The sequence below is a fragment of the Furipterus horrens genome, unplaced genomic scaffold (assembly GCF_987537825.1).
Source record: "Furipterus horrens unplaced genomic scaffold, mFurHor1.1.pri manual_scaffold_8, whole genome shotgun sequence".
Taxonomy (NCBI): Eukaryota; Metazoa; Chordata; class Mammalia; order Chiroptera; family Furipteridae; genus Furipterus; species Furipterus horrens.
The window spans coordinates 110,131,343-110,154,131 of NW_028327178.1; the positions used below are offsets into that span (position 1 = coordinate 110,131,343).

At 67.2% G+C, this 22,789-nt stretch overlaps 2 protein-coding genes across 2 annotated transcripts in view; one reads left to right on the forward strand and one right to left on the reverse strand.

Moving 5' to 3' along the window:
• Window positions 1–3,944: 3,944 nt before the first annotated feature.
• On the forward strand, window positions 3,945–8,923 carry ADRM1 (ADRM1 26S proteasome ubiquitin receptor). Its single transcript, XM_090286634.1, has 10 exons — window positions 3,945–4,018; window positions 4,621–4,834; window positions 5,198–5,314; window positions 6,600–6,723; window positions 6,991–7,077; window positions 7,557–7,638; window positions 7,845–8,077; window positions 8,198–8,355; window positions 8,481–8,583; window positions 8,696–8,923. Exons 2-10 carry the CDS (start codon window positions 4,622–4,624, stop codon window positions 8,797–8,799), a joined length of 1,221 nt encoding a protein of 406 aa, XP_090142760.1. The 5' UTR covers window positions 3,945–4,018; window position 4,621; the 3' UTR covers window positions 8,800–8,923.
• Window positions 8,924–9,198: 275 nt separating this feature from the next.
• Window positions 9,199–22,789, reverse strand: part of LAMA5 (laminin subunit alpha 5) — a 44,429-nt gene continuing 30,838 nt past the window's right edge. The window contains exons 41-80 of the mRNA XM_090286635.1: window positions 21,696–21,926; window positions 21,311–21,424; window positions 21,025–21,152; window positions 20,792–20,872; window positions 20,487–20,701; window positions 20,005–20,105; window positions 19,566–19,746; window positions 19,321–19,470; window positions 18,876–19,027; window positions 18,695–18,805; window positions 18,407–18,518; window positions 17,657–17,821; window positions 17,315–17,511; window positions 17,066–17,182; window positions 16,774–16,928; window positions 16,436–16,577; window positions 16,241–16,343; window positions 15,573–15,683; window positions 14,778–14,957; window positions 14,532–14,680; window positions 14,281–14,451; window positions 14,045–14,181; window positions 13,807–13,960; window positions 13,507–13,640; window positions 13,267–13,429; window positions 12,998–13,120; window positions 12,773–12,921; window positions 12,567–12,699; window positions 12,330–12,473; window positions 12,030–12,160; window positions 11,755–11,931; window positions 11,529–11,667; window positions 11,301–11,443; window positions 11,038–11,233; window positions 10,794–10,961; window positions 10,369–10,531; window positions 10,124–10,257; window positions 9,956–10,049; window positions 9,715–9,834; window positions 9,199–9,594 (exon numbers count right to left, since the gene is read on the reverse strand). Coding sequence (XP_090142761.1) covers window positions 9,326–9,594; window positions 9,715–9,834; window positions 9,956–10,049; window positions 10,124–10,257; window positions 10,369–10,531; window positions 10,794–10,961; window positions 11,038–11,233; window positions 11,301–11,443; window positions 11,529–11,667; window positions 11,755–11,931; window positions 12,030–12,160; window positions 12,330–12,473; window positions 12,567–12,699; window positions 12,773–12,921; window positions 12,998–13,120; window positions 13,267–13,429; window positions 13,507–13,640; window positions 13,807–13,960; window positions 14,045–14,181; window positions 14,281–14,451; window positions 14,532–14,680; window positions 14,778–14,957; window positions 15,573–15,683; window positions 16,241–16,343; window positions 16,436–16,577; window positions 16,774–16,928; window positions 17,066–17,182; window positions 17,315–17,511; window positions 17,657–17,821; window positions 18,407–18,518; window positions 18,695–18,805; window positions 18,876–19,027; window positions 19,321–19,470; window positions 19,566–19,746; window positions 20,005–20,105; window positions 20,487–20,701; window positions 20,792–20,872; window positions 21,025–21,152; window positions 21,311–21,424; window positions 21,696–21,926 — 5,937 coding nt within the window. The 3' untranslated portion in view covers window positions 9,199–9,325. The remainder of the gene's footprint in view (window positions 9,595–9,714; window positions 9,835–9,955; window positions 10,050–10,123; window positions 10,258–10,368; window positions 10,532–10,793; window positions 10,962–11,037; window positions 11,234–11,300; window positions 11,444–11,528; window positions 11,668–11,754; window positions 11,932–12,029; window positions 12,161–12,329; window positions 12,474–12,566; window positions 12,700–12,772; window positions 12,922–12,997; window positions 13,121–13,266; window positions 13,430–13,506; window positions 13,641–13,806; window positions 13,961–14,044; window positions 14,182–14,280; window positions 14,452–14,531; window positions 14,681–14,777; window positions 14,958–15,572; window positions 15,684–16,240; window positions 16,344–16,435; window positions 16,578–16,773; window positions 16,929–17,065; window positions 17,183–17,314; window positions 17,512–17,656; window positions 17,822–18,406; window positions 18,519–18,694; window positions 18,806–18,875; window positions 19,028–19,320; window positions 19,471–19,565; window positions 19,747–20,004; window positions 20,106–20,486; window positions 20,702–20,791; window positions 20,873–21,024; window positions 21,153–21,310; window positions 21,425–21,695; window positions 21,927–22,789) is intronic.

Genomic DNA, 22,789 nt, shown 5'->3' on the forward strand with positions numbered 1-22,789 from the left:
TGCCCCCAGCAGGTTTGTGCCGTGTGAGATCAAGCCACCACGGCCCTCCCCATGGAATGGACGTGGCCCCGGCAGGGCCCTGTGGTCATCCTGGCCGCGGTCCCCAAAGCTCAGCTGTTTGTGCTAGAGGAAGGGTCAGCCTGAGGTCGGCAGCGCACACAACCCGCTCAGACCCCGGCTGCTGCAGGAGATGGTCCGGCACAGCCTGGTGGCCTTGGAGCTGTCCTGCCGGGGAGGCATTTTCCAAGGATGCAGGGGACAGGCCACCTTCCTGCCGGGTCCTCGCCAGGTCACATGGTCAGGAAATTGGAATAGGAGGCCCCCCATGAAGCGGGCGTCCCGGCAGGGTTCCTCCAGGACCCTACTCAGGGAAGGTGTCCGCACAGCGGCGTGAAGCAGTGAGATGAGGCTGTCAACAGTGCAAACAAGGCCCCACATTCAGAAGTGCCCACAGCTCTTACCCTTGGGGGCGGGGTGGCGAGGAGTGCGTCCTGCCTGGGACAGCTGGGCCCCAGGGCTCCGGAGTCAGTGGGTCCCTGCGGGCAGTTCCTGCTGTCCTCCCGGGACGTTGCATGCCCACAGCGGGCGCAGGGGCTGGGTCCGTGGTGAGAGAGCACATAACTGGGGCCGGCCCCTCGGGTCGTGTTTGCTCCACAGTGTAACCGCTCCACCTCGTGTCTCCCACATCCGTGGGCGTGGGGTCCCGCAGAGTGACGACTCAGAACATGGGATGGGTTAACACCCGTCTGCACAAACAGGGCCGACCCTTGGGTTTTGGAGACACGCACCAATCTCTGCTGGCTGTTAAACCGGCTCCGAACGAGGATCCGTTAGAAACGGGGCAGCACACGGTTTGGCTCAGAGCAGTGCTCGCTGTCGCAGCTGTTCCAGCTGCTCGGAAAGGGCACCGGGTGTTGGGGGCACCACCTGTCCTGTAGGGTGGGCCCAGGGGGCCAGGTGACTGCTCGTCCCGTGGAGAAGGGAGTCCAGGACGCTGTGGGCATGCGGCGTGGGTGGGGGTCTGGTCTCTGAGCGTCCAGCCCCGGTGGACAGCGTCTCTTCTCTCCAGGAACCAGCGCCATGCCCAGAACCCTGCCAGTGCGACCAGAGGGTCCCCACAGACCATGTCCTCAGTGCCCAGTGGCTGTGCGCCTCCCGAGGGGGGGAGCTGGGTGGGAGAGCTCACCCCAACAGCCAGGGGGGCTCCAGCCGGGGCACAGACAGCCCCCAGGTCTGAGTGCGCTCAGGGCCCCTGCTCCCCGTGTGGTCGCTGCCGTGTGAGGGTGGGGCCCGCAGAGCCCTGGCGCCAGACCGCTGCTCCCCACGGGTACCGCCCGGCTCCACCGGCGGCAACAGCGGGTGGGGCGGGGGGGCAGGCGGCGGCCGAGGCTTCCTCGCAGGTCAGTGGAGGACAAGGGCCACAGGGACATGAACCGTGTGTGCAGCTGACGGATTCGTACTGTTTTGTGACCACCACCGACAAATGGTGCTGGGAAAACTGGACGCCCCCAGGCAGAGTTCATGCCACAGACAAAAACTAGCTCGAAATGGACCAGGGACCTAAATGTAAGGCCTAAAACTAAAACTCAGAAGAAAACACAGGACCCAAACTTCACGACATTGGACTTGGCAATGACTTCTTGGATGTGTTCCCAAAGGCCCCAGCAATAACAGCGTAAAAAGGCAACCCACAGAGTGGAGAAAATAACTGAAAATCAGATATCTGATAACAGATTAACATCCAGAATGTAGACAGAACTTCTAAAACTCAATAACAAAAACACAACCTGATTCAGAAATGGGCAAAGGGCTTGAACAGACCTTTCCTTTTACTGAAGAAGACACACAAATGGCCCAAACGCACATGAAACAATGGTCAACGTCACTAATCATCAGGGAGATGAAAGTAGAAACTACAGCGGACCCTGGGTTTGGTCCCCAGTCGGGGTGCGTGCAAGAGGCAACTGACCGATGCCTCTCTCCCCCACTCCCCCTCTCTGAAAGTAAGTAAATAAAAATAAAAATAAAACTACAATAAGATACAACTTCACACCCATTAGGATGGCTGCTATATTAAAAAAAAAAACAGGAAATAGCCCTGGCTGCTGTGGCTCAGTGGATTCAGCGCTGGCCTGGGAGCCAAAGGGTTGCCAGTTCGATTCCCAGTCCCGGCACAGGGCTGGGTTGCGGGCCAGGTCCCCAGTTGGGGGTGCAAGTGAGAGGCACCCACACATCTATGTTTCTCTCCCTCTCTTTCTCCCTCCCTTCCCTTCTCTCTAAAAATAAATAAGTGAAGTATTTAAAAAACAAAACCAAACAGGAAATAAGCGTTGGCGAGGACACGGAGAAACAGGACCCTGCGCACTGTTGCTGGGGATGTAAGATGGTGCAGCTGCTGTGGAAAACAGGATGGAGTCCTCAGAAAACGACAAATGCAGCTGCGGGACAACCCAGCAACCCTCCTCCAGACGGCCGGCCGGAGGGGTGGCCCGCGGCTCGCAGCGGCTGGAGCGGGCAGGCAGCCCCAGCGCCACTGACGGACGAAGGGGAAAGCCAACAATTACTCAGCCTTTTTCTTCTCCGCCTGCTCCCTGCACCTCTCAACCCGCGTCCCACAGCTCACGAACACGCGCCACAGTGCGGTGGCCGTGGGGGAGGGGGCGGGTGGGGCTGGAAGCAGGTATAAGGGGGTAGGTGATCATGGAAAAAAACACAATAGAAAAACTATTAAAACATAAAACCAAAAAACAAATGGAAAACATTTCTATATTAAAAAAAAAAATTACTCAGCCTTAAAAAGGAAGGAAACCCTGCCCTGGCTGCTGTGGCTCATCTGGGTGGCCTGTCGACGGGCAGCCACAACGGCTGCGGGTTCGAGTCCTGGTCCCGGCAGCTGCGCTCCGGCCGGGGCCCCCCTCTGGCGCCCCGTGTTCCTCCCACTCCCGCTCTCCCTTCCCCTCTCCGAAGGCAATGCAGATGTGTCCTCGGGTGACAGTTTTTTTTAAAAAGCAGGGAAGTCTGGACCCCGCAGCGACGTGGGTGGAGCTGGAGGACATCACGCCCGGTGACGTGAGCCAGTCACATGGATTTTATCTACAATATTTACCGTCTTAGAAAGTTAAACGAAGAAACATAAGAAATACTAGTTGGAAATAACGGACCCGTCTACTTATGAGCATCGATGACACTTTCAACGAGCAGCAGCTCTGTTTGGGGAACAAAGCCGCCTGTGACTCCAGAGCCCGGGACGGGACGGAAGTCGCGGTGCCTCCGCAGGTCGGGGCGCGGCGGACCCAGCGAGCGGGCGTCTCAGGGGCGGCGGCGCAGAAGAGCGCGTCCCACCTCCTGCTTCTGATAAGAAAGCCCCAGAGCGCCCTCGGGGTGCACCGCTGGCGACCGCAGCCGCAGGCCGGGAGGGAGGGGACACGGGTGGGGGAGACGCAGCCCAGGCGGGGACACGCGCTCCCACGAGACTGCGCTGGTCCGACGGCTCCGCGGGCCCCGCACCCAGCCGGGGGACGCGGTTCAGTCATTCCCCGGAGGACGCGAAGCCAGACCCCGCGTCCTAAGATAGCCGCTCCGCGGACCTCGTGATTAGACCCCTACGTCTCGAGACCTGGCGCCCCTCCCCGACGGTGACCCTGAAAGACGCCGCCTCACGCCCCGCAGGTGTCCCCGACGGCCGGGGGTCCACGGTCCCCAGCGCGGCCCGCGCCCGCCCCGCCATCCCCGGCACTGCCGCCAGGGGCCGCCCCCGCGCCCCTATGACACAGCAACAATAGGAACCGCTCTGGGCCGCGCTTCGCTGGCCCGCGCTTCCGCCGGAAAGGGTCGGGGCGGGTGATGGACGGCAGATCTCGCCAATCGCTCGCGGGACAGGGCCGTCCCCGGCGTCTGACGAGGGCCAGTCGGCGGCGGCAGCTGGGGGAGGGGCGGGGCGAGCGGGGGCTTCCGCCGGGGCCCGGCAGGCGCCGAGGAGGAAGAGCGAACCCGGACGGCACCTCTCCGCTGAGTCTCGGCGCGGGCCAGGCGAGCGGGGCGGCCGGGGCCGGGGGCGGCGACGGGGGCCGGGCTCGCGCCGTCGGGAACCCCGAGCCGGGCGCCGGGTCCGCGGAGGCCCAGGGGGCCGGGGATTCGGGGCGGAGGGGCGCGGGCGCCGTGCGAGCCGGGGTCCGTGAGCAAGCCGGCGCTCTCGGGGGTCGGGGGGCCCTCGGGGGCGCGGGCCGTGCGCGGGGCGAGGGCTTCCGGCGCCGGGGACCGGGGTGGCGGTTCTCGGGCCGGCGCGGGCCTCCGCCCTTCGCTGCTGCCAGCTGCCCCGGCTGCTCCGCCCAGCGCGGGGCCGAGGGCGCCGGGCTGTCAGGGCGCGGGGCGGGGGCGGGGGCGGGGGCGGGCCGTGCGCCCCGCTGGTGGGTCAGCGCCGCGGCCCAGCCCGAGCTCCTGCGCCCTCGGCGGCCGCGGACGGAGACGCAAGTTTTCAACTAAACGCGGCCGCGGGCGGCGGGGCGGCCGGACGCACAGGTTGACTTCGCGCTTTGGGCGACGTGAGCCGCTGCGCCGGCCTCGGGCCCTGCAGACCCCCGGCCCCGCGCGTGACTGGGCCCGCCTGCCCCCCGCCCCCAGGATGACGACGTCAGGCGCCCTGTTCCCCAGCCTGGTGCCCGGCTCCCGCGGGTCCTCCAACAAGTACTTGGTGGAGTTCCGGGCCGGGAAGATGTCCCTGAAGGGGACCACCGTCACCCCGGATAAGCGGAAAGGGCTGGTGTACATCCAGCAGACGGACGACTCCCTCATCCACTTCTGCTGGAAGGACAGGACGTCGGGGACCGTGGAGGACGTGAGCGCGCGCGGGGGGGCGCGGGGCTCGTCGTCAGCGCGCGTCGTCAGCGCGCGGACAGTGGGCCGTGCTCCCGGCCGGCCCTGTCCTGCAGCCCGGGCTGCCCCGGGTCGGGGTCGGGGTCGGGGCAGAGTCGACTTTCTGACTCTTCCTGCGACGTTGTTCCGGACGCGTCTCTTCTAGGAAACCCTTTAATTAAGAGCTGGAAGTCCCTGTCCAGTGCCCGGGCCTCCGACCCTGGCTGGTGGCCCTGCGGGGACCCTGCTGCGAAGGGGCGTGGCCTCTGTCCTGGGACCCCACCCCACCCCCCGCAGTCCCGGGGCCCGAGGACGTGTCCCCTGATGCGGGCCCTCCCTCCCGCAGGACCTGATCATCTTCCCCGACGACTGCGAGTTCAAGCGCGTGCCGCAGTGCCCCAGCGGGAGGGTCTACGTGCTCAAGTTCAAGGCGGGCTCCAAGCGGCTCTTCTTCTGGATGCAGGTGCGTAGGAGGCTTCGTCTGCGTCTCGTCTCTTCTCACGGTCGTGAAATTAGGTCGGAAACCTGCCCCCAGCTGGTACTGGGCTTCTGCCGCCCGCTGCTGCGCCCCCTCAGAACTCCTGGGTGGCCCCGCGGGGGTGTTGGGGGGCCCTGAGTGCTTTTCGAGGTGCGGGAGTCCCTGGCAGGCGACATGGGTGTGTAGACTAGGCCCCACGCCGGTGCCTCGGAGGGCACGTGGCTTCTGGTTTGCTTGTGTCCGAGGCCCTCAAGGGTCACGAGGACTCTGGGCAGAAGCGCGGGGACGCTGTCCAGCCTCTGTGTCGTGCATGGCACAGCGGCGCAGGGCCCCCTGCCGCTCCGCGGAGCCCCTTCCCCAGCGTGCCCTGGGCTCCGGGGTCAGCAGCAGGCTGGCCGGCGGCCCGTCTCAGTCCCTTCTGTCCTGGGTGGCGCTGTGGGGAACGTACCCGCGCGCGTCTGCGCTGGAGGCGTGGCCGTGGCTCGGGCGGCCTGGGCAGGGGTTGCCGCGACCCCCGGAGGCTGAGCCTGCCGCCCTCCCCCGGTGCTTCCTGGGGCCAGCAGGAAAGGGTGTTGTCTCGGGGGCCCAGCCGCTCGCCTGCGCCGCGGTGGTGGGACCGTGGCCGTGGCCAGGGAGGAAGTGCCCGGCGTAGCCGTGTGCCAGCCAGGCTTGGAGTGCGGGCTCCGCGGGGCTGCGGTCCGCTGGGCCTGTTTCTCCCGTTCTGCCAAGAAACCTTGTCATACGATTGCTACACACTGGGCTTGCTGCGCTTCCCACATTTGCTTGTGCGACAGCTTCCCTCTGTGTTCGTCGTGTCCCCGTGTCCCCAGCATGTGCTCAGTGACAGTTGGACAAATGAGTCCTGGGCACTTTGTCTTACAGTCCTGGGTGCTGGTGGCAATGGGGCCCGGTGACCCCCAGCGTGTCCGGGGGCCGTGGCCACGCCCTGCTCACCCGAGGGGCTGCGGGCTATGACCGAGGTCATTGCATCATCGCAAGCGCGCATTGAAGTGGGGGCTTGTGGTCACCCGACGGCCGTGTCGCGCGTCTGGCCCTCAGGACGGGGGCCTCGCCCTGGTGCGCCTCCTGCTCTCAGTCTTTTGTTTGCAAGACATGCGTCTGTCGTGTGGGACTGCGGGGCCCTCTCCCTGGTGCCGTGCGACCCTGGACCGGTGGCTTCACCCGCCTGAGCCTCAGGTCCCTCATCTGTGAGCCAGGTCAGTGGTGGGCGGGCCGCGCAGCTGCAGCCGCTGTCCCGTCCTCCCCGCAGGAGCCCAAGACGGACCAGGACGAGGAGCACTGCCGCAAGGTCAACGAGTATCTGAACAACCCGCCGATGCCCGGCGCGCTGGGGGCGAGCGGGAGCGGGGGCCACGAGCTGTCTGCGCTGGGCGGTAACGTGCGCCCCCGCCCCCGCCCCCACACCCCGGGCGGGCTGTGCAGTGCAGTGGGTGTCAGGCCGGAGCCTCAGTGAGGACCCTCCCCAGCCCCCGCGTAGTCCTCCTGTCTCGCGAGAGGACGGGGTCAGGGCCCCACGGCGCCCGCCCGTTTCAGGCGACACCTGGAGGCGGGGCCAGGGCTGTGGGCACAGCTCCTCCAGCAGGGCAGGCCCCTCCCCAGCGCGGCCCCCACAGGCCCAGCCTGACGCCCCTGTCTTGCAGGCGAGGGCGGCCTGCAGAGCCTGCTGGGGAACATGAGCCACAGTCAGCTCATGCAGCTCATCGGACCCGCCGGCCTCGGAGGACTGGGTAACGCCCGCCGCCCCGCCTCCTCGGCAGCCTTGGGCTGGGGTTGCCTCTGCGCGCGGGCCTCTTTCCTTGAAGCTCTGAGTGGCTCCGGGTGGTGTCGTGAGCGTGTGCTGTGCACTGTTGTCCTTGGGGGCGGGCCTTCCAGGGCCCCGGGCGGCCCAGCTGGCTGAGGGGGCCAGCGGACACGTGCTCCGGGCTCCTGCCTGCTGCCCCCCGTGGGGCTCTGGTGGCTGTCTCTTGGACGGCAAGGAAGCACTGGCCGCTTTGCGCTGGGCTTGCACTGCTGTTCCCTTGCCCCCAAGTGTCATGTCTGGACCGGAGGCCACCCAACGTAACAGAGTTGGCTTCCAGGACACCAGTCCGAGCAGCCACCAGCCGGCTTGCTGGTCACGCGTGTGGGCCTCTCCGCTCCTTTGGCGGGGGCGGTGGGCCCTTGAGCGGGCGTGATGGCTCAGTGCGCGTCTCCCTGCTCCTCGCAGGTGGGCTGGGCGCCCTGACCGGGCCGGGCCTGGCCAGCTTACTGGGGAGCGGAGGGCCTCCGGCCAGCAGCTCTTCATCCAGGTGAGCCTCCTGTCTTGCCCTCACACCCTTGGGTGCTGCCAGGGAGGCTGGGCATAGGAGGTGCGGGACAAAGTAGGTGTCCCAGAGCGTCTTTCCGTGGTCCGGGTTCTTCCTGGCTCCGTGTGTGGCAAAGGCCTTCGGGGCAGGACCGGCGCGGCAGGGTCCTGTGTGGCACCTGGTGGCTGCAGCTGCCCTGCTCTTCCCAGCTCCCGGAGCCAGTCGGCAGCGGTCACCCCGTCCTCCACCACCTCTTCCGCCCGCGCCACCCCAGCCCCTTCTGCTCCAGCAGCTGCCTCGGCGACCAGCCCGAGCCCTGCGCCCAGTCCCGGTGACGCGACCAGCACGGCAACCAGCCCGGCGCAGCCCATCCAGCTGAGCGACCTCCAGAGCATTCTGGCCACCATGAATGTGCCAGCCGGGCCGGGAGGCAACCAGCAAGGTAACGGCGCTCCTGGGCCCTGGGTGAGGGTGCCCGTGGCCCCGCCTGGCCCAGCCACCCACGTGCCGCCTCTGCCCCTCGTGCCGCCGGGCCCCTGATGGCCGCGTGCTTGCTCCCTAGTGGACCTGGCCAGCGTCCTGACGCCCGAGATCATGGCGCCCATCCTCGCCAACGCGGACGTCCAGGCGCGCCTGCTGCCCTACCTGCCCTCTGGGGAGTCGCTGCCCCAGACCGCGGAGGAGATCCAGAGCACACTCACCTCCCCCCAGTTCCAGCAGGTGAGCCTGTACCCGCCCGCCTCTGGCCGGGCCCACAGCGCCCCTGCTGAGCGCGTGGCCGGGTCCTGCCCAAGTGGGTGCCCCCCGCCCGGCCGCGCTTGCTCAGGGGCTGGCTCTTCTTGCAGGCCCTGGGCATGTTCAGTGCGGCCTTGGCCTCGGGGCAGCTGGGTCCCCTCATGTGCCAGTTCGGTCTGCCTGCGGAGGCCGTGGAGGCCGCCAACAAGGGCGGTGAGTCCCTCCCCACCCGTCTGCACAGCGCGGGGCTGGCTGTCCCCGGGCCTCGCTCGGCGTGGGCAAGCCGGGCCCAGGCAGGTGGCCTCACCCCCTCTGTACTTTGCAGATGTGGAAGCGTTTGCCAAAGCGATGCAGAGCGGCGCCAGGCCAGAGCAGGAGGGCGACGGGAAGGACAAGAAGGACGAAGAGGAGGACATGAGCTTAGACTAAGTTATTTGCTGTCTTTTCCGGGGCGGGGGCTCGGCTGTGCGAACGGCCCGTGTCTGCGGGCGTCGCCTGCCCTCCCCTCTGCCCTGACTTGCTAATAAATAAAGTCTTGTCTTTTATCTGACAACTCTGGTTTCTCTGTGCCCAGGAGCTGGTGCGGCAGCCCTGTCCCCTTGCCGGCTGGATGGGAGCTGCTGCCGCCGGGTGTTCTGACTCGGGGGTGAGAGGCTTGGGGCGGCTCTCCATTTGCAGCCCCTGTGGCCAGGCTCTGTCAGACGCACCCCCCTTTTTAAACTAAAAGTCAGCGCTCAGTTAAATCATTTCCCTTTTGTGTTTTAAGAAAAGGGACCAATTATTTACAGACTTCTCAAACTATTAAAAATCGGAAGGAAAATCCCACAGTTAAAGGTAAAAGGTATAAAAATCCAATTTTATTGCATTTGACCCTTCCGTTTGAAAAGTCAGACATAACTTAAACCCTTCCCAGAAATAAGGTCACCGGTGAAGGCGAGAGAGACCCGCACAGACTTCATCCGTGAGACTGGCTGCGAGAGGCAGGGTCCCGCCTGCCGGGGGCGCCCCGCCCGCGCACTCGGGGTGGCAGCCCTGAAGGCCTTCCTGCGTGGCCGGGGTCCCAGGGGGGCAGCTGTGCCGGGCAGCCGCTGGCCCCCACAGCGCCCTGGACGCCCGCAGAGCGGGACACAGCGACCAGGGCCTGGTTCACCACCAGCTTCCTCATGCAGCCATGGAAGGCGGGAGGCGGCGGGGCGGGGGCTCCATCCTGCGCACCCTTGAGTTCTGGGGTGCAGGGGGGACGAAGAGAGATGGGTTGGAGCACAGCCTGGTTTCCACTGGCGCCCCACCACAGGAGGGCAAGCCCAGGGCCAGCTCCCCTCCCCGTGCTGAGGCCGTACTCACCGGGCAGGCCCCCGAGGTGCAGGGGCACCGGGGAGCCATCTGAGGCCTCAGGCGCGGGGCCCCGGGTCTGACTGCTACGGGCGTCCGCCTCCAGCCGGACAGTGCTCCCGGCTTTGGTCACTGTGGGCACAGGCTGGCTGTGGCTGGGCTGGGAGGGGCCCTCGCCAGCCGCAAGCCTAGGTCCTCCCGAGGCCCCGCCAGGCTCAGCTGCCTCGGTCATGGGAGAGGGGCCCCGGCTCACCTGCCAGCTGGTGCCACTGCCCGTCACACAGTGCGCTGGAGAGGGCCACAGCCGTGGAAAACGCGCCTGCCCCGTCGTCTGCCCGCAGCAGCACCTAGGGGCAGGTGGGCATCAGGAGGCCTGCCAACCCTCACCCTGCCCCTTGGCCACAGCCCCCACCTGGCTCACCTGCTTCTCCAGCACCTGGACCTGTAGGTAGGGGGGCGCCTGGAGCCGGCCCAAATGGAAGATGAGGCCCGGAACTGTCTGGGGCCGCACCTCTAGCTTCAGGCTCACGTTGGGCAGGGTGGTCCCCAGGGTGTCTGCAGGGAGCGGCTGTGATGAGGGGAGGGCACCAGCCCCAGGCCCCTTCCTCCCCGGCCAGGCTCACACCCCACCCGGGCACGTGTCAGGAGTGGGGCCACCAGACAGACCTAGAGTGACGGCTCCCCCACTGCCAGCAAAGAAGAGGCCCCGCTCCAGGGGCTCTGAGAAGCAGGGTGTGACCCCCACCGTTGTGTTGGGGGTGCTCAGGAGCTGCCCGTCCAGCACTAGTCTCTTCACACAGCCGCTGAACCGGGAGCTGCTCACACGTACCTGGGGGGCACAAGGGGTCAGGTCCCGGGGGCTGCTGGGGAGGACGGATTTGTCTGGCTGGGCTGGGAACTGGGCAGGGGAGGTGGGGACCGGGTAGGGGAGGTGGGGACCAGGTAGGGGAAGTGGGGACCAGGTAGGCGAGGTGGGGACCGGGTAGGGGAGGTGGGGACCGGGTAGGGGAAGTGGGGACCGGGTAGGCGAGGTGGGGACCGGGTAGGGGAGGTGGGGACCGGGTAGGCGAGGATTGGGAGACAGTTCTCACTGGGAGCTTGTGGCTGTACTGGCTGCCAGGAGGAAGACCCCCCACAAAGAGGGTGTGGGGCTGGGGGTCCTCTGCCCCTTGGTGCTGCCTGTCAGTCTCCTCCCGGCTCCGGGCCCAGACCCCGTTCACCCCCAGCTGGATCCGAGTCTTGTCCCAACGCACGGACACCTGGGGGTGGGCAGAGGCACGTCAGGGTGGGAGCTCCGAGAGGCCCTGCCGATGTCCCTTCTCTTCAGCCCCTTACCTCATGCCACTGGTCAGCCTGCCAACGCTGGTGGCTCTGAACCCGGAGCTGGGGCACGGGGCCATCTTCTGTCTGAGCAACAAAGTGTCTGTGGCTCAGGAAGAGAGCCAGGGAGGGGCTGCCAGGTGCCAGGGGCACAGCCAGGACCAGGAGCCCGCTTCGGGAGTGCGGGCGGACGAGCATGGAGAGGTGGAACCTGGAAGCCAAGGGAGGCGTCAGCCTGAGCGTCCCCTGTGCACCCACCCCGCCCAGCCTCGCCTTACCAGTTGCCAGTGGGTGCTGGGATGCCTGCAAACTCCAGGTAACTGGACAAGGGCCCCCCGAACTGGTAGGTGCCTTGGAGGGTCCCCAGGGGCTGCGGCGTGCAGGCAGGGCCCTGAGCAGGCTGTCGGCTGCGCCGGGAGGCCTGCGGGGTCAGGTGGGGATGCAGCGTTGCTGCAGGCTGTCTCCTGCCCCCCAGCTCCGCCCACACCTCCCACCCCGGCACCCACCTTCCGAGCTGCTGTGGCCCGTAGTCCTTGGGGTGCTGGCAGTGACGTCTGGGTGCCAGGGGCCGGGGTGCAGCCTGCGCTCACATTGACACCCCCCAGATTCTGCTGCAGGTCAAACACGCGCTGCGGCCCCTCGAGCCTGGGGAGGGCAGGGGAGGCCCGTCAGCCGCGGAGGCGCCTGGGCAGCGGGGTCAGCACCAGCCTCCCGGCCACCCGCTCAGCTCACCGCTGCACAAAAACGTTGCCGATGCAGCCAGTGAAGTTACGGAACGTGTCGGGCTCCGGCCGGCCTCCCAGGAGGAGCCGGAGGGGCCCCTCAGGCTGGGGCTGGGGCCGGGGCCTGGGCGGCAGCCCCCGGTGCGGAGCCATCTGCTGAAGCTGGTCGTCCACGTAGAGCCAGACCCTGCGGGGACAGCGGTGTTGCCCCACTCCGCCCGCCCACCCGCGGCCGGCAAGCCCCAGGCCTCGCTGGGCTGCAGCCCCACCCTGCTCCCTGCTCACCCTGTGGTATTGCTGTAGAAAGCCACGTAATGTGGGGCACCGTCAGCGAAGGCCCCTGACGTTTTCACCTCGGTCCTCACGAACCGGAGGGTCACACGGCCCTGCTGCAGGGACACGTCGCACAGCCCATCCTAGGGACAGGGGTCAGGTCAGCTAACCGAGCCAGGGTCCTGGACTTAAGCCCTCCAGCCACACAGCCTGACGCTGCTGCTGCCGCAGGTCAGACTTGGGGCGCAGAGGGGCGGAGTTGGGGAGCAGGCTGGCGGGCAGAGGGAGATGGGCGGGCGGGGCGGGGCGCACCGGGGAGGCTCTGTGGTAGAGCAGACCGCTGTCCTGGGTGCTGCGGAAGCCGAAGCCAGAGTAGACGTTGCTGGTGAGGGGCGCGACGTCTGGGAGAGCCAGGGGCAGGAAGCCATGGCCGTGGAAAGTCATGGTCCGGGCCACCTGCAGGCAGCGCGACAGTGAGGGCTCAGGCGCCGCTGCGGCGGGCGCGGGCTGGGGCGCGCGTGGGCTGGGGGGGCGCGGGCGGCGGCTCACCAGCAGGTCCGCGGTGCAGCTGGCGCTGATGCCCGTGGTGTTCAGCCGCTTGAGATCCACGTACTTGCCCAGAGCTTTGATGCCCTTGACGCAGCCACGCACTGAGCCTCCGGAGGGGAAGAGCCGCTGCAGGCTGCGGGGCAAGCGGTGTTGGGGGCCGGCCTCCGGGAGGGGAGCGCCGCCCCGCCGGCCCTGCACGTGCTCACCTCCGGGGCAGCTGGTCCGGCGGCGCGCCCCCTAAGTAGTAGGCGTCGGCCAGCTCCAGCTTGTTCTCCTTGTCCACGCTGAACACGTTGGCCCTCTCCACGCGCACCAGCACGCGCTTGCGGTTGCCGCCCAGCAGGAACACCTGGATCTGCACGCAGGACTCGGGCCTCAGAGCCCGCGCGGTCCCGCCGCAGGCCCCGCCCCGCCCCGGGCGCCAGCCTTACCGCCTTGCTGGCCGAGGTCAGGAGCGGCGGGGCCTGCAGCGGGACGGCCTCCTTCAGGCCCTCGCCGAAGTCGTAGAGGAGCTGCAGACGGCCCTCCATCACCGCCAGGCACAGGAACTGGCCCTGCGGGGTGGGCGGGGGTCAGCGGGCGCGGGGTTGGTGGTGTGGGCGGGGCCACGGGGGGGCGGGACGGCAGTGGGGGCGGGGCCACGGGGGGCGGGACGGCAGTGGGGGCGGGGCCGCGGGGCGGGGCCGGCTCGCAGCCCTGCCTCGTGCTGCATGAAGAAGATGATCCCGTTGGAGGACACCAGCCGCAGCTCCTGTTCGAAGCGCTTGGTGTGGCTGATCTGCCTCTCCACCTTGATGCGGGCGAAGCCAGAGCCCTCCAGGTAAGAGCCGTCTGTGAGCCAAGGGTCTCCAGTCGCCTTGGAGCTGCAGGTCAGAGGTCGCAGGGGTCAGTGCAGGGTAGGCCACGTAGGGGTGAGTGACGGGCCCCAGGCCGCACATACCGCGGACAAGGCTTATCCGTGGCTGTGTTGAGCTGGAACGTCTTCTCGAAGTTGTAGAGACTGATCACCTGCTCGTTGAGTGTGCCCATCTCAATGCAGCCTTTGTAGCCGGGGAAGCGGAGAGGTTCTGGGGGCTGCGGGCACAGCACATGGTCAGGGTGCCTCCCCGCCCCAAGACAGACCCAAGAGGAGCAGCACCGACTGCAGCGGGACGGACTGAAGACAGATACCAGCAGGACTTGCAGGACAAGAGCGCGGCATGGGGGGTGCAGCCGCATGCCCAGGCCCCGCCAGGCTTACCGTGAAGCTGGTGGGGTAGCCCCCCACGTAGAAGACAAAGTCATCGGGCCGCAGGTTGAGCAGCCCCTCAGCCCCAGGGGCCACCGTGTCACCCTTGGTCTCGTGGATCACCCGCTTCTCCACCGTGACAGACATGTGGCCGAACTGGAGGGTCCTGAGGGCAGAGCGAAGAAGGGCTTTGGAGTGGACGTGCAGCCCTGCCAGGGGGTGGGGGAGCACGGGGGGGCAGGCATCCCACCTGTCGATGCTGACGGCTGCAAACTGCTCCCCGATGTTCTCATCAATGCTGAGGTTTGCAGGGCCCGCGCCCCCTAAGCGGTACACCCAGTGCACCTTCTGGTTACAAAGGGCTACGCCCATGTAGTCGCCAGTGGCCTGTGTTGATGGGAGACTCGGTGGGACAGGCACCCAGCATGGCCTGTCCGCTCCCATCTGATACCCGCCTCCACCCAGCCCTCCAAGCTGGCCCTGTACCTGGCGGCTGCCCATGTACAGCACAAACTGATCCTTGGGGACCTGGTCAGGTGCTGGCTCTGGGCTCTGGAGGTAGAACTTGAGGGCCGTGTAGGCGGCGAGGTCACTAAGGTCCCGAGGGGTGCGCAGCTGCACCCCTGAGCGCCCGTTGAACTTCATGGACACCTTGACCTGTGTGGAGGGCGCACGGCCCATCAGCATTCACTGCCCGGTCTCCCAGATGCCCCCGCGTCCCCGGCACGCGCGCCCACCTTGCTGGCAGCTCCGCGGGCCTGGGCAATGAGCTCCCGCACACGGCCAATGTTGGCGGACAGGGCCAGGCTGGCGTTGTGCACCCCGCGGTTCTCCAGGAGGCTCAGCTTGGCCAGCAGCTGTGGAAGTGTCTTCTCCAGAGTAGACACTGCAGGGAGGGGGGCAGAGGGCGGCAGCCCTGAGAGCCTGGCCTCCCCACCCCTCACCCGCCCACTAGCGGGTATGGTGTGCAGGAGGGGGCCCACCTGAGCGGCCTGCATCGAGCACCACCTGGCCCAGGTCCTGGCTTTGCAGACCCCCGTAGAGGCCCTGCCACCGCTCCAGGTTTCTCTGCATGTCCCGAAGCTGGGCTTGTACACGGGCGGCCGTGTCCTGTGCTTCGGTGGCCACGGCCTTGGCGTGAGCGATCTTCTGGCTGGTCTCATCTGTGGTGGGCAGTGGGTAGACTCAGCAGGGTTGAGAGAAGACCGTCTGGCCTCACCCCCTGTCAGGGAGACTGCTGAGAGTCCCCTACTACAACTAGCAGCAGGGACGCTGAGAACACGTCAACCCACACCCTACCCCCCACGCCACCCCGAGATGGCTCCTTTTGTGCCAGCCTCTTGGACCAGAGCAGGGCCACCCTGATGCCTCAGTTCAGCCCAGTCCCCCTCATGGCCACCACTGCTATCCCCAGGCCACCATCCTCTGTCCATGGCCCTGCCAGAGTCCCTGTGGCCCCCCGGGCCAGGCTGGTGGTGCTCTACCCTGGAGTGGCAGCCACAGGGACCCCTCCCCACCTGGGTCGGGTGCGTTGCTCCTCTGCTCTGAGCTGGCCTGGGTCCCCTTCCCTTGTGCCCACACCACCTCCATGCTGGCCTACCGACTGTACCCCACTTTGGGATTCCCGCCCCTACTCTGGTCACCATTTTGGATGGTGCAGGTGCAGATGTGCCCCCCATCCCAGAGCCCTACTACTGGACCACTGGCTGAGTGACGCTCGTGCACGGCAGGTGACTGCTCACCTCTGGGGACTAGTAGTGGGGCAAGGGACAGCATACCTGTGTCCATAGCCAGCATGGCCTGCACCTTCCGGACTTGGGCTGCCAGCTGCTCCTTCCTGGCCTGGGCATCACTGAGCTGCGTGCCAATGCCCTGGAGCGTGGCCCACACTGTGGAGGAGGCAGCCTCAATCCCAAGGAGCCCTCCTCCCGGAGTCTGGGTGTAGCCCACCTTGGCCCTCCTGACCAGGGCGGACCAAGGCTGATGTGCACATAGAGGCATCTAGACACGAGGGCCCCCAGCCCCGGGGCAGGTACTAGAGCACCCTGGGCCTCGGGGCTGCTTCCTGGCCCCACAGCAAAATGTCATCACCCCCATTTTAGGCATGAAACCCTGGAGGCTCAGAAAAGCCAAGCCACGCCACTGCCCATGATTCTAGCCACCGGCAGCCTGCCTGGTACATAGCCCCTGAGCCGGGACAGCCACAGAGCCATCAGTTGACCCCATGTCCTCTGACCTGGGCATTTCCACTGTCCCAGGGCCCCCTCACAAAGCCAGGGCTCCTGGGAGTGGACACACCGAGCCAGTGGGGAGCAGGGTTCCCACACAGGGCAGCTGCCTCCGTGACAACGCACAAACCTCACATGGGTGCCCAGAGGCTGAGAAACCCTGCTGAGCCCAGACTGCCCCCCCCGCCCCCCCACCTCCAGACACACCCGGCACTCACCGCGGCCCAGCCGCCGCTGCTCCCTGAGGACGGCCTCCTCCAGGGCACTGCTGTTGGTTCGTAGCTCCCGGGCCCGGGAGGCCAGGCCCTGCTGCACGGCCATCTGCAGACAGGGGGACAGGACACAGTCACCCCAGGGTGGGGGGGGCGGGGAGGCAGGGCTTCTTCAGGCCTGAGGGGAGGGGAGGGCCTCACCGCCCACGTGTGGCCCGCCTGCTGCAGCGCCCGGCCCGCAGCAGCCTCGGCCTCCTGCACGGCCCTCAGGATGCTGCTGTAGGCGTTGGCTGCCTCGATGGCGCGCTGGATGAACCGGTCCTGGTTGACACCACGGATGATGCTGTGGGGGAGGCAGGGGAGGGCCCGCGGGCGTGTCAGCAGGGGCCCAGAGTCTGCAGGCTGGCGTCCAGGCTTCCCGCAGCCTGTGGGGCTCGGCCTCCCGCGACACAACGGCTCCTCCCTCTAGCGCCCGCTGAGGCCTGGGCTGCCCCGGCGGGCCCTGGCTGCGTCCTGGGGTCCCCTCGCTGGCCCTGCACCTGGACAGGTTGTGCGCCAGCTGGTCCAGCTGCGACGCGTGGGCCTCCGCGGCCTCCACCAGGTCCACCTTGCTGTCAATGGGGGAGAACGCACGTATCTTCTCCAGCAGTGGCGCCAAGGCTCCGTCCAGGCTGGCGGCCAGGTGCTCATACTCCTGGGGGCAGAGGGGCTTGGTGGGACCTCGTCCCCACCCCCTCCCTCCCTGCTCATCTGGGAGCCCAGGGGCCGTGCTCTGCATGCAAAGGAGCACCCAACCGCGCCCTGTGCAGCCCTGGGAGGGGCGGCGCTCACCTCCTTGGCCCGGTCCATGCCGTGCAGAAGCTCAGAGACCCGCGCCAGGGTATCCCTGGCGGCCTGCAGTGTGTCCCTCAGGGTGGCGTTGTCCCGGGACAGCTCCTGCTTCCTGTGCTGGAGGGGAGGAGGAGAGAGTAGGGGATAGAAACGGACACGATGGGGTGAGGGGGCAGGTGACAGGCGGAGGGGTGAGGGGGGCGAGGCGGGGTTGCAGGGCGGGGAGGGTGAAGGCGAGGGGGTCCGCACCAGGGCCTCCTCCAGGCGCTCCTGGTTGCGGCTGTTGAGCTCCTCGGCCTCCCGTGTGGTGCCCACTGCCCGGTTCAGGGCCTCTCGCAGGTCCATGAGGCCGGCCTCGTGCTGGGCCAGCTGCTCCCGGGTGCGGGCGGCCAGAGCCTGGTTCCCCTCCCAGCGGCTGGAAAGCTCCTCCTGCACGCGGGCCAGGACTGGCAGAGATGGGGCCCCGGGAGGGTCACTTGGGCAGGGACTCCTGGTGCCCACTCGGCGCCTCACGGGGACCTCAGCGCCGGGGCTCTGGCCCAGTCCGCGCCCCTCCCCAACCCTGCCTGGTGGGCCAACACCACCACTCACCTCTCTGGGCCTCGCCCAGCTCAGCCTCGGCCACTGCCCGCGGGGCTCCCAGGTCCCGAGCCTGCATCTCCTTGAGCAGCTGCTCTGCCCTGGCCAGTGTCCGGCGCAGCTGCTCCCCCGAAGGGGCCGTGGCGTTGGCTGGCAGCAGGTGGTCTCTCATGAGCTCTGAGGGTTTGGGGCGGGGGCTGGCACGCTCTGGGCAGGCCACGGCCCCCTAGCTTCTGGTTGAGGACCCCGCCTGAGTGCCTTCAGTACACACTAGGGGGTCCCAGGGGGTCGGGCCCTCTTGCCCACACCTCCCACCTCCGCTGCCCCTCCCCTACAACCCGCTGCCCCCCACTCAGCCTCCTCGCCTGGTCAACCCCTCCTGCGGGCCAGGCTCAGCTGAAACGGCCCTTCTCCCTGGACCCTTGGGCCGGGCCAGGTTCCCTCTGATCTCTTCCTGGTGGCACGTTCCAGTTTGTAATTAAGGGAATCACCAGCGAGTTTTCTCAGGGAGGCTGCGTGCCCGCCAGGCGGACACTGGCCCACCTCACAGGGTCCACCCGCCCTCTCGTTCTGGCCACACCGGCTACCCCCAACCTCCGGACTCTTCCCAGCTGCTTACTTGGCTGAGGCTCCCTCTCCTTGTTGAAACCCCCCAACTCTGCTGGTTCTTCAAGGCCAAGCCCCTGGAGGCAGCCCCCTGCCCTGAGCCCGGGGCCTCATTCCACTCACCCCCTGCCCCCCGCCCACTGGGCCAACCCCTACCGCTCAGGGTTCGGTTCAGAGCTTGGATGGTCGCCATCAGCGTCTGTGCCTGGCCGAGTGTGGCATCTGTGCTGGCCAGCAGCTGGCCAGCCCAGACTCGGGCCCCTGTGGCCTGTGGACAAAATATCCCATCAGCCCACGGGCTCTGCCGGCTGGAGGGTGTGGGGGAGGCTGGGGGCCGGGGCAGTGGCCTTGGGCTGGAGCGGAGGGTCAGGAGTGACATGGCAGCTTGGGGCCTAAGGAGGAGCCCGCCGAGGGGGGGGGCTCCCAGGGGAGTCGGGGTCCTGCCTGTCCATCCAGCTGCTGGCTGTCCTGCCCGAGGCTCTCGCTCTGTCTCTCCAGCGCCTCCAGCTGCCGTGCGGCCTCGTGGCGTGGGCCCGTAGGGCTCCGGAGCTGGCTCTGCGGGGAGGGGCAGTGAGGGCCTGCGCCCGGGCGGGGGGCCGGGGGGCCGGGGGCCAGCGCGCAGTACCTGTAGGTCCGCGATGGAGGCGTCCAGCCTCTGCAGCCGGGCCCAGGCCGCGGAGCTGGTGTTGACGTGGCGCAGCTGCTCCCGGATGGTGGGGACGAGGGCACCGAGCCGCTCCAGGTCATCCAAAAGCAGGACCACGCAGTGGTCACACACTGTGGGCAGGGCGGGCGGGGGGGTCTGCTGCGAGGCCAGGGAGGGAGCATGGGGTCTGCGGTGGGGGGCGGGGGCAGCCCGCGGCCATGGAGCGGGCACAGGGGCACGGAGCTGGGCTAAGGTGCGGGTCAGGGCTCAGGGTGGGGACAGGTTTGGGGTCCCCTGGGAAACTTGGAGGGGGAGTTGGGGCCACCAGCCTCCTCTGGAAGCTGAGGAGAATGCTGGGGTCACCAGGTCAGCAAGAGGATGGGGAGACGGTGTGGTCGGGGGGAGGGGGAGTGTAGGGACAGACCTTCGCAGTGCACGCCAGGGCTCCCAGCCCCGCCGGGCACCAGCACCTGGTGCTGGTGGCCACAGGTGTCGCAGCGGTCCCCACTGAGCCCGGGAGGGCACGCACAGCGGCCCGTGTGCACGTCACAGTGGCCTCCCTGGCACTGGCAGCCTGGGGCAGGGGCAAGGGCGGGATCGGTGAGAGGCTGGCAGAGGGCCGGCCCCTGGGTACTCGCCACCCCGAGGTGCCCTGCCCACCGCACTCACGCCTGCAGCCCTGCTCGGGGAGCCCCCAGTAGCCAGGGGCACACTCTCGGCACTGGAGCCCCGCAGCCCCTGGCCTACAGTGACACTGTCCACTCTGGGGGTGGCACTCAGAGCCCTCGGAGGCTGGTCCACAGGTGCACGGGCGGCAACCCCTGCAGCCCTCGAAGCCAAAATGTCCTTCCTGTGGGCACAGGTGTGGTCACAGCTCTGGCCACCTCTCAAGACCCTGCTTCCTCCACTCCTTCAACCTAAAGTTTCTAGCCCGGGGCCCCACCCCTCCAGCCCAAGGCTCCACCCCTCCAGCACAAGGCCACACCCTTTCAGCCCAAGGCCACACCCCTCCAGCACAAGGCCCCACCCTTTCAGCCCAAGGCCACACCCCTCCAGCCCGAGGCCCCACCCCTGCACATCAAGGCCCTGCGCTCCCAGGCAGCCCTACCTGACAGCGGTCACAACGAGGTCCCGTCACACCGGCCTTGCACAAACATTGCCCACTGCGGTGGTCACAGGCCTCTGTCCCACATGGGGAGCAGTCGCACCCTGCAGGAGGTGAGGCCGTGACAGCAGCCCTCCCCCCACCCCAGCCTCCCCCCCCCCCCCACCAAACACTGAGTTCCTGCTCCCTCCGAATCTCCACCTGCCCCGGAGGAAACTGCTAGCCGCTCACGTTTCTCCACCTTCCCGGCTCCAGGCCTGTCCAGAGTGCAAGTACCGCCCACCCGAGCACACGCTGGCCCCTAACTGTCCCACCCGGCCAGAGGGACCGGCCACAGCCCTCCCGGGGTTCACCCTCAGTAGAGGCCAGTCCCAAGGCAGCCCTCAGTCTGACGGAGGGGGAGCTCTGGCCGGGCCCACCCGCCTCCCACTGGGCCTGGCGTGGGCACAGCCTGCTCTCGGGGGCCGCCCAGCCCGGGGACCCACGGGTGCAGTTGCCGGGCAGCAGGGCGCTGCCGTAGAAGCCCGGGGCGCAGGTCTCGCAGTGGGGCCCGGCGGTGTGGTGCAGGCAGGTGCGGCAGGCGCCCGTCAGCGGGTCGCAGTCGTTGAAGAGCATGTTGGGGTCCCCGTTGCCACTGCAGTTGCAGGGCTGGCACGAGCTGCCCAGCACCAGCGGGTTCCCGAAGAAGCCGGGGGCGCACCTGGGGCGAGGGCGGCGTCAGAGGCGGGAGCAGCGGCCCAGCCCCACCGCCCGCCGTGCCTGCGCCCCGGCGCGGCCCCGCCAGGCTCACCGCTCGCAGGAGGCTCCCGCGTAGCCCGGTTTGCAGAGACACTGCGTGCGCCCGCCTGTAAGGACGCAGCCCACCGCGAAGCTGCCGGAGCAGAGGCGGCGTCACACGCCCGCACGCCCTGCGTGAGCCCCCGGACTCCCCGCCGCGGCCAGACCCCAGGGGTCGGCAGCCCCAGCTCCCGGGCCGCCCGCCGCCCGCCGCCGCAGCGCCCAGGGCCGGCTCTCCCAGCTTACTTGTTGGAAGGCGCCGCGACTGGGCAGGGGCAGCTGACGCAGGGAGCCGCGGGGTCCTCCGCGCCGCTGCGCACGAAGCCGGCCTGGCAGCGCTCGCAGCGCTCGCCCTCCGTGTTGTGCTGGCAGCCCTGAGGCGGGGGGCGCGGGTCAGCACTGAGGGTCTCATAAGCTCCCACCCCTGCGCTGCTGGGGACTCTGCCCAGGGCACCTCCCCACACCCAGCGTGTCCGTAACTATGGGTCCACGGGCCCTAATGGGCGCCCTCCCTCCACCAGCACCTACTCACCATGCAGGTGCCCAAGCCAGGGACACAGACATCAGAGTGGCCATGGCACTGACAGGGGACGCAGCGACCCAAGAAGAGACCTTTGATGTCCCGGTAGTAGCCAGGGGCACATTCCTGGGGCGGGCATCAGTGATGAGGACGAGGCAGGGCCAGCCCGCTTTGGGGCAGACCCGTGGCTGGGCGGGCAGTGAATGGATCAAGGGTGGCAGGGACACAGGGTGACAGGATTAGCAGACAGGTGTACAGGCGGCTGGCGGGGCCTGAGGCGGGCAGGTCGGGCTGCTGGGAGGGTGACACCCAGAGGGCGGGAGAGGAAAACGGGGAGATACCAATGGGGGTGGAAGGCAGGAGCGGATGACTTGCAGCCTGCCCCTCCCTCGCTCACCTGGCACGAGTCCCCCAGGTAGTTGGCAGGGCACATGCACAGCTCCACATTACTGGCTGGAGGCCCCCTGCCCATCTCGCTGGCCACCTCCAGCACCACCCTGCTCAGGGAGACGGCCGAGGAGAGCTTGGAGAAGAGGGCGCGGATCTGCAGCTGCTGAAGGCCGGCCAGCACCATCATGAGCTCCTCGCGGGACACGGCGCTGTGGGTCTCCGCGTGCCGGAAGTTACCCTGCGGGACCACCACAGGGCCTCAGTGGGCAGATCCTCCCGTGGGGCGGGAGGGGGTGCCACTTGGAGTTGGAACAACCCGTCACTGTCGGGGGCACATAGCACCCGAGTCCCACCTCTGGGTATATGGAGATTTCAAATGTACAGAGAGTTTAAGCTTTTAGAGGAAAATGTATGTACCTCCTGACCTCAGAGCGACAAATCCTCTCTTAAAGGGGACACAGAAACACTAACTGCTGATGAAAAATTCATACGTTGGAGTACAGGACAAGTAAGAACTTCTGCTCATCAGAAGACATCTTAGAGAAGGACAGATGAGCTACAGACTGGGAGGAGACAGCCACTTCTCCAGCACCGGGCAGGGGTACACGTCAGGAATAAAACAATGCCTCCAGGACTTCCGGCCAAGATGGAGGCGCAGACAGAAGCACTGCGTGTCCCTCCACAACCCAGAAGGAACACAACTACTGCAAAATTAGAAACAACCAGAAGTTCCAGAAAATCAAACTGCATGGAAGTCCAGCAAACAAAGATATAAAGAAGAAATAATCATCCAGACAGGTAGGAGGGGCGGAGCTGGGGCGGGGAGGACACAGTGTGGTGGTGGCAGCAGTGACGGCAGTGTCAGACAGGTGGAAAGCGCAGTCACACATTTTAAAAAGTCAGGAGGGACACCTGGGGAGCATTCCCAGCTCCTCACCAGACCGCGCAGCTCACGGTCCCAGCATCAGGGAAAATCAAGCCTCATTGCTTCTGACTGTGCAGACCAGTGGGGGTTGGGGCGGAGGCAGAAACTGCTGGTCTCTCAGCAGAATCCACTTATTTAAGGGGCCCCCACAGTCCTAGAACGTCCGCAGACCCACC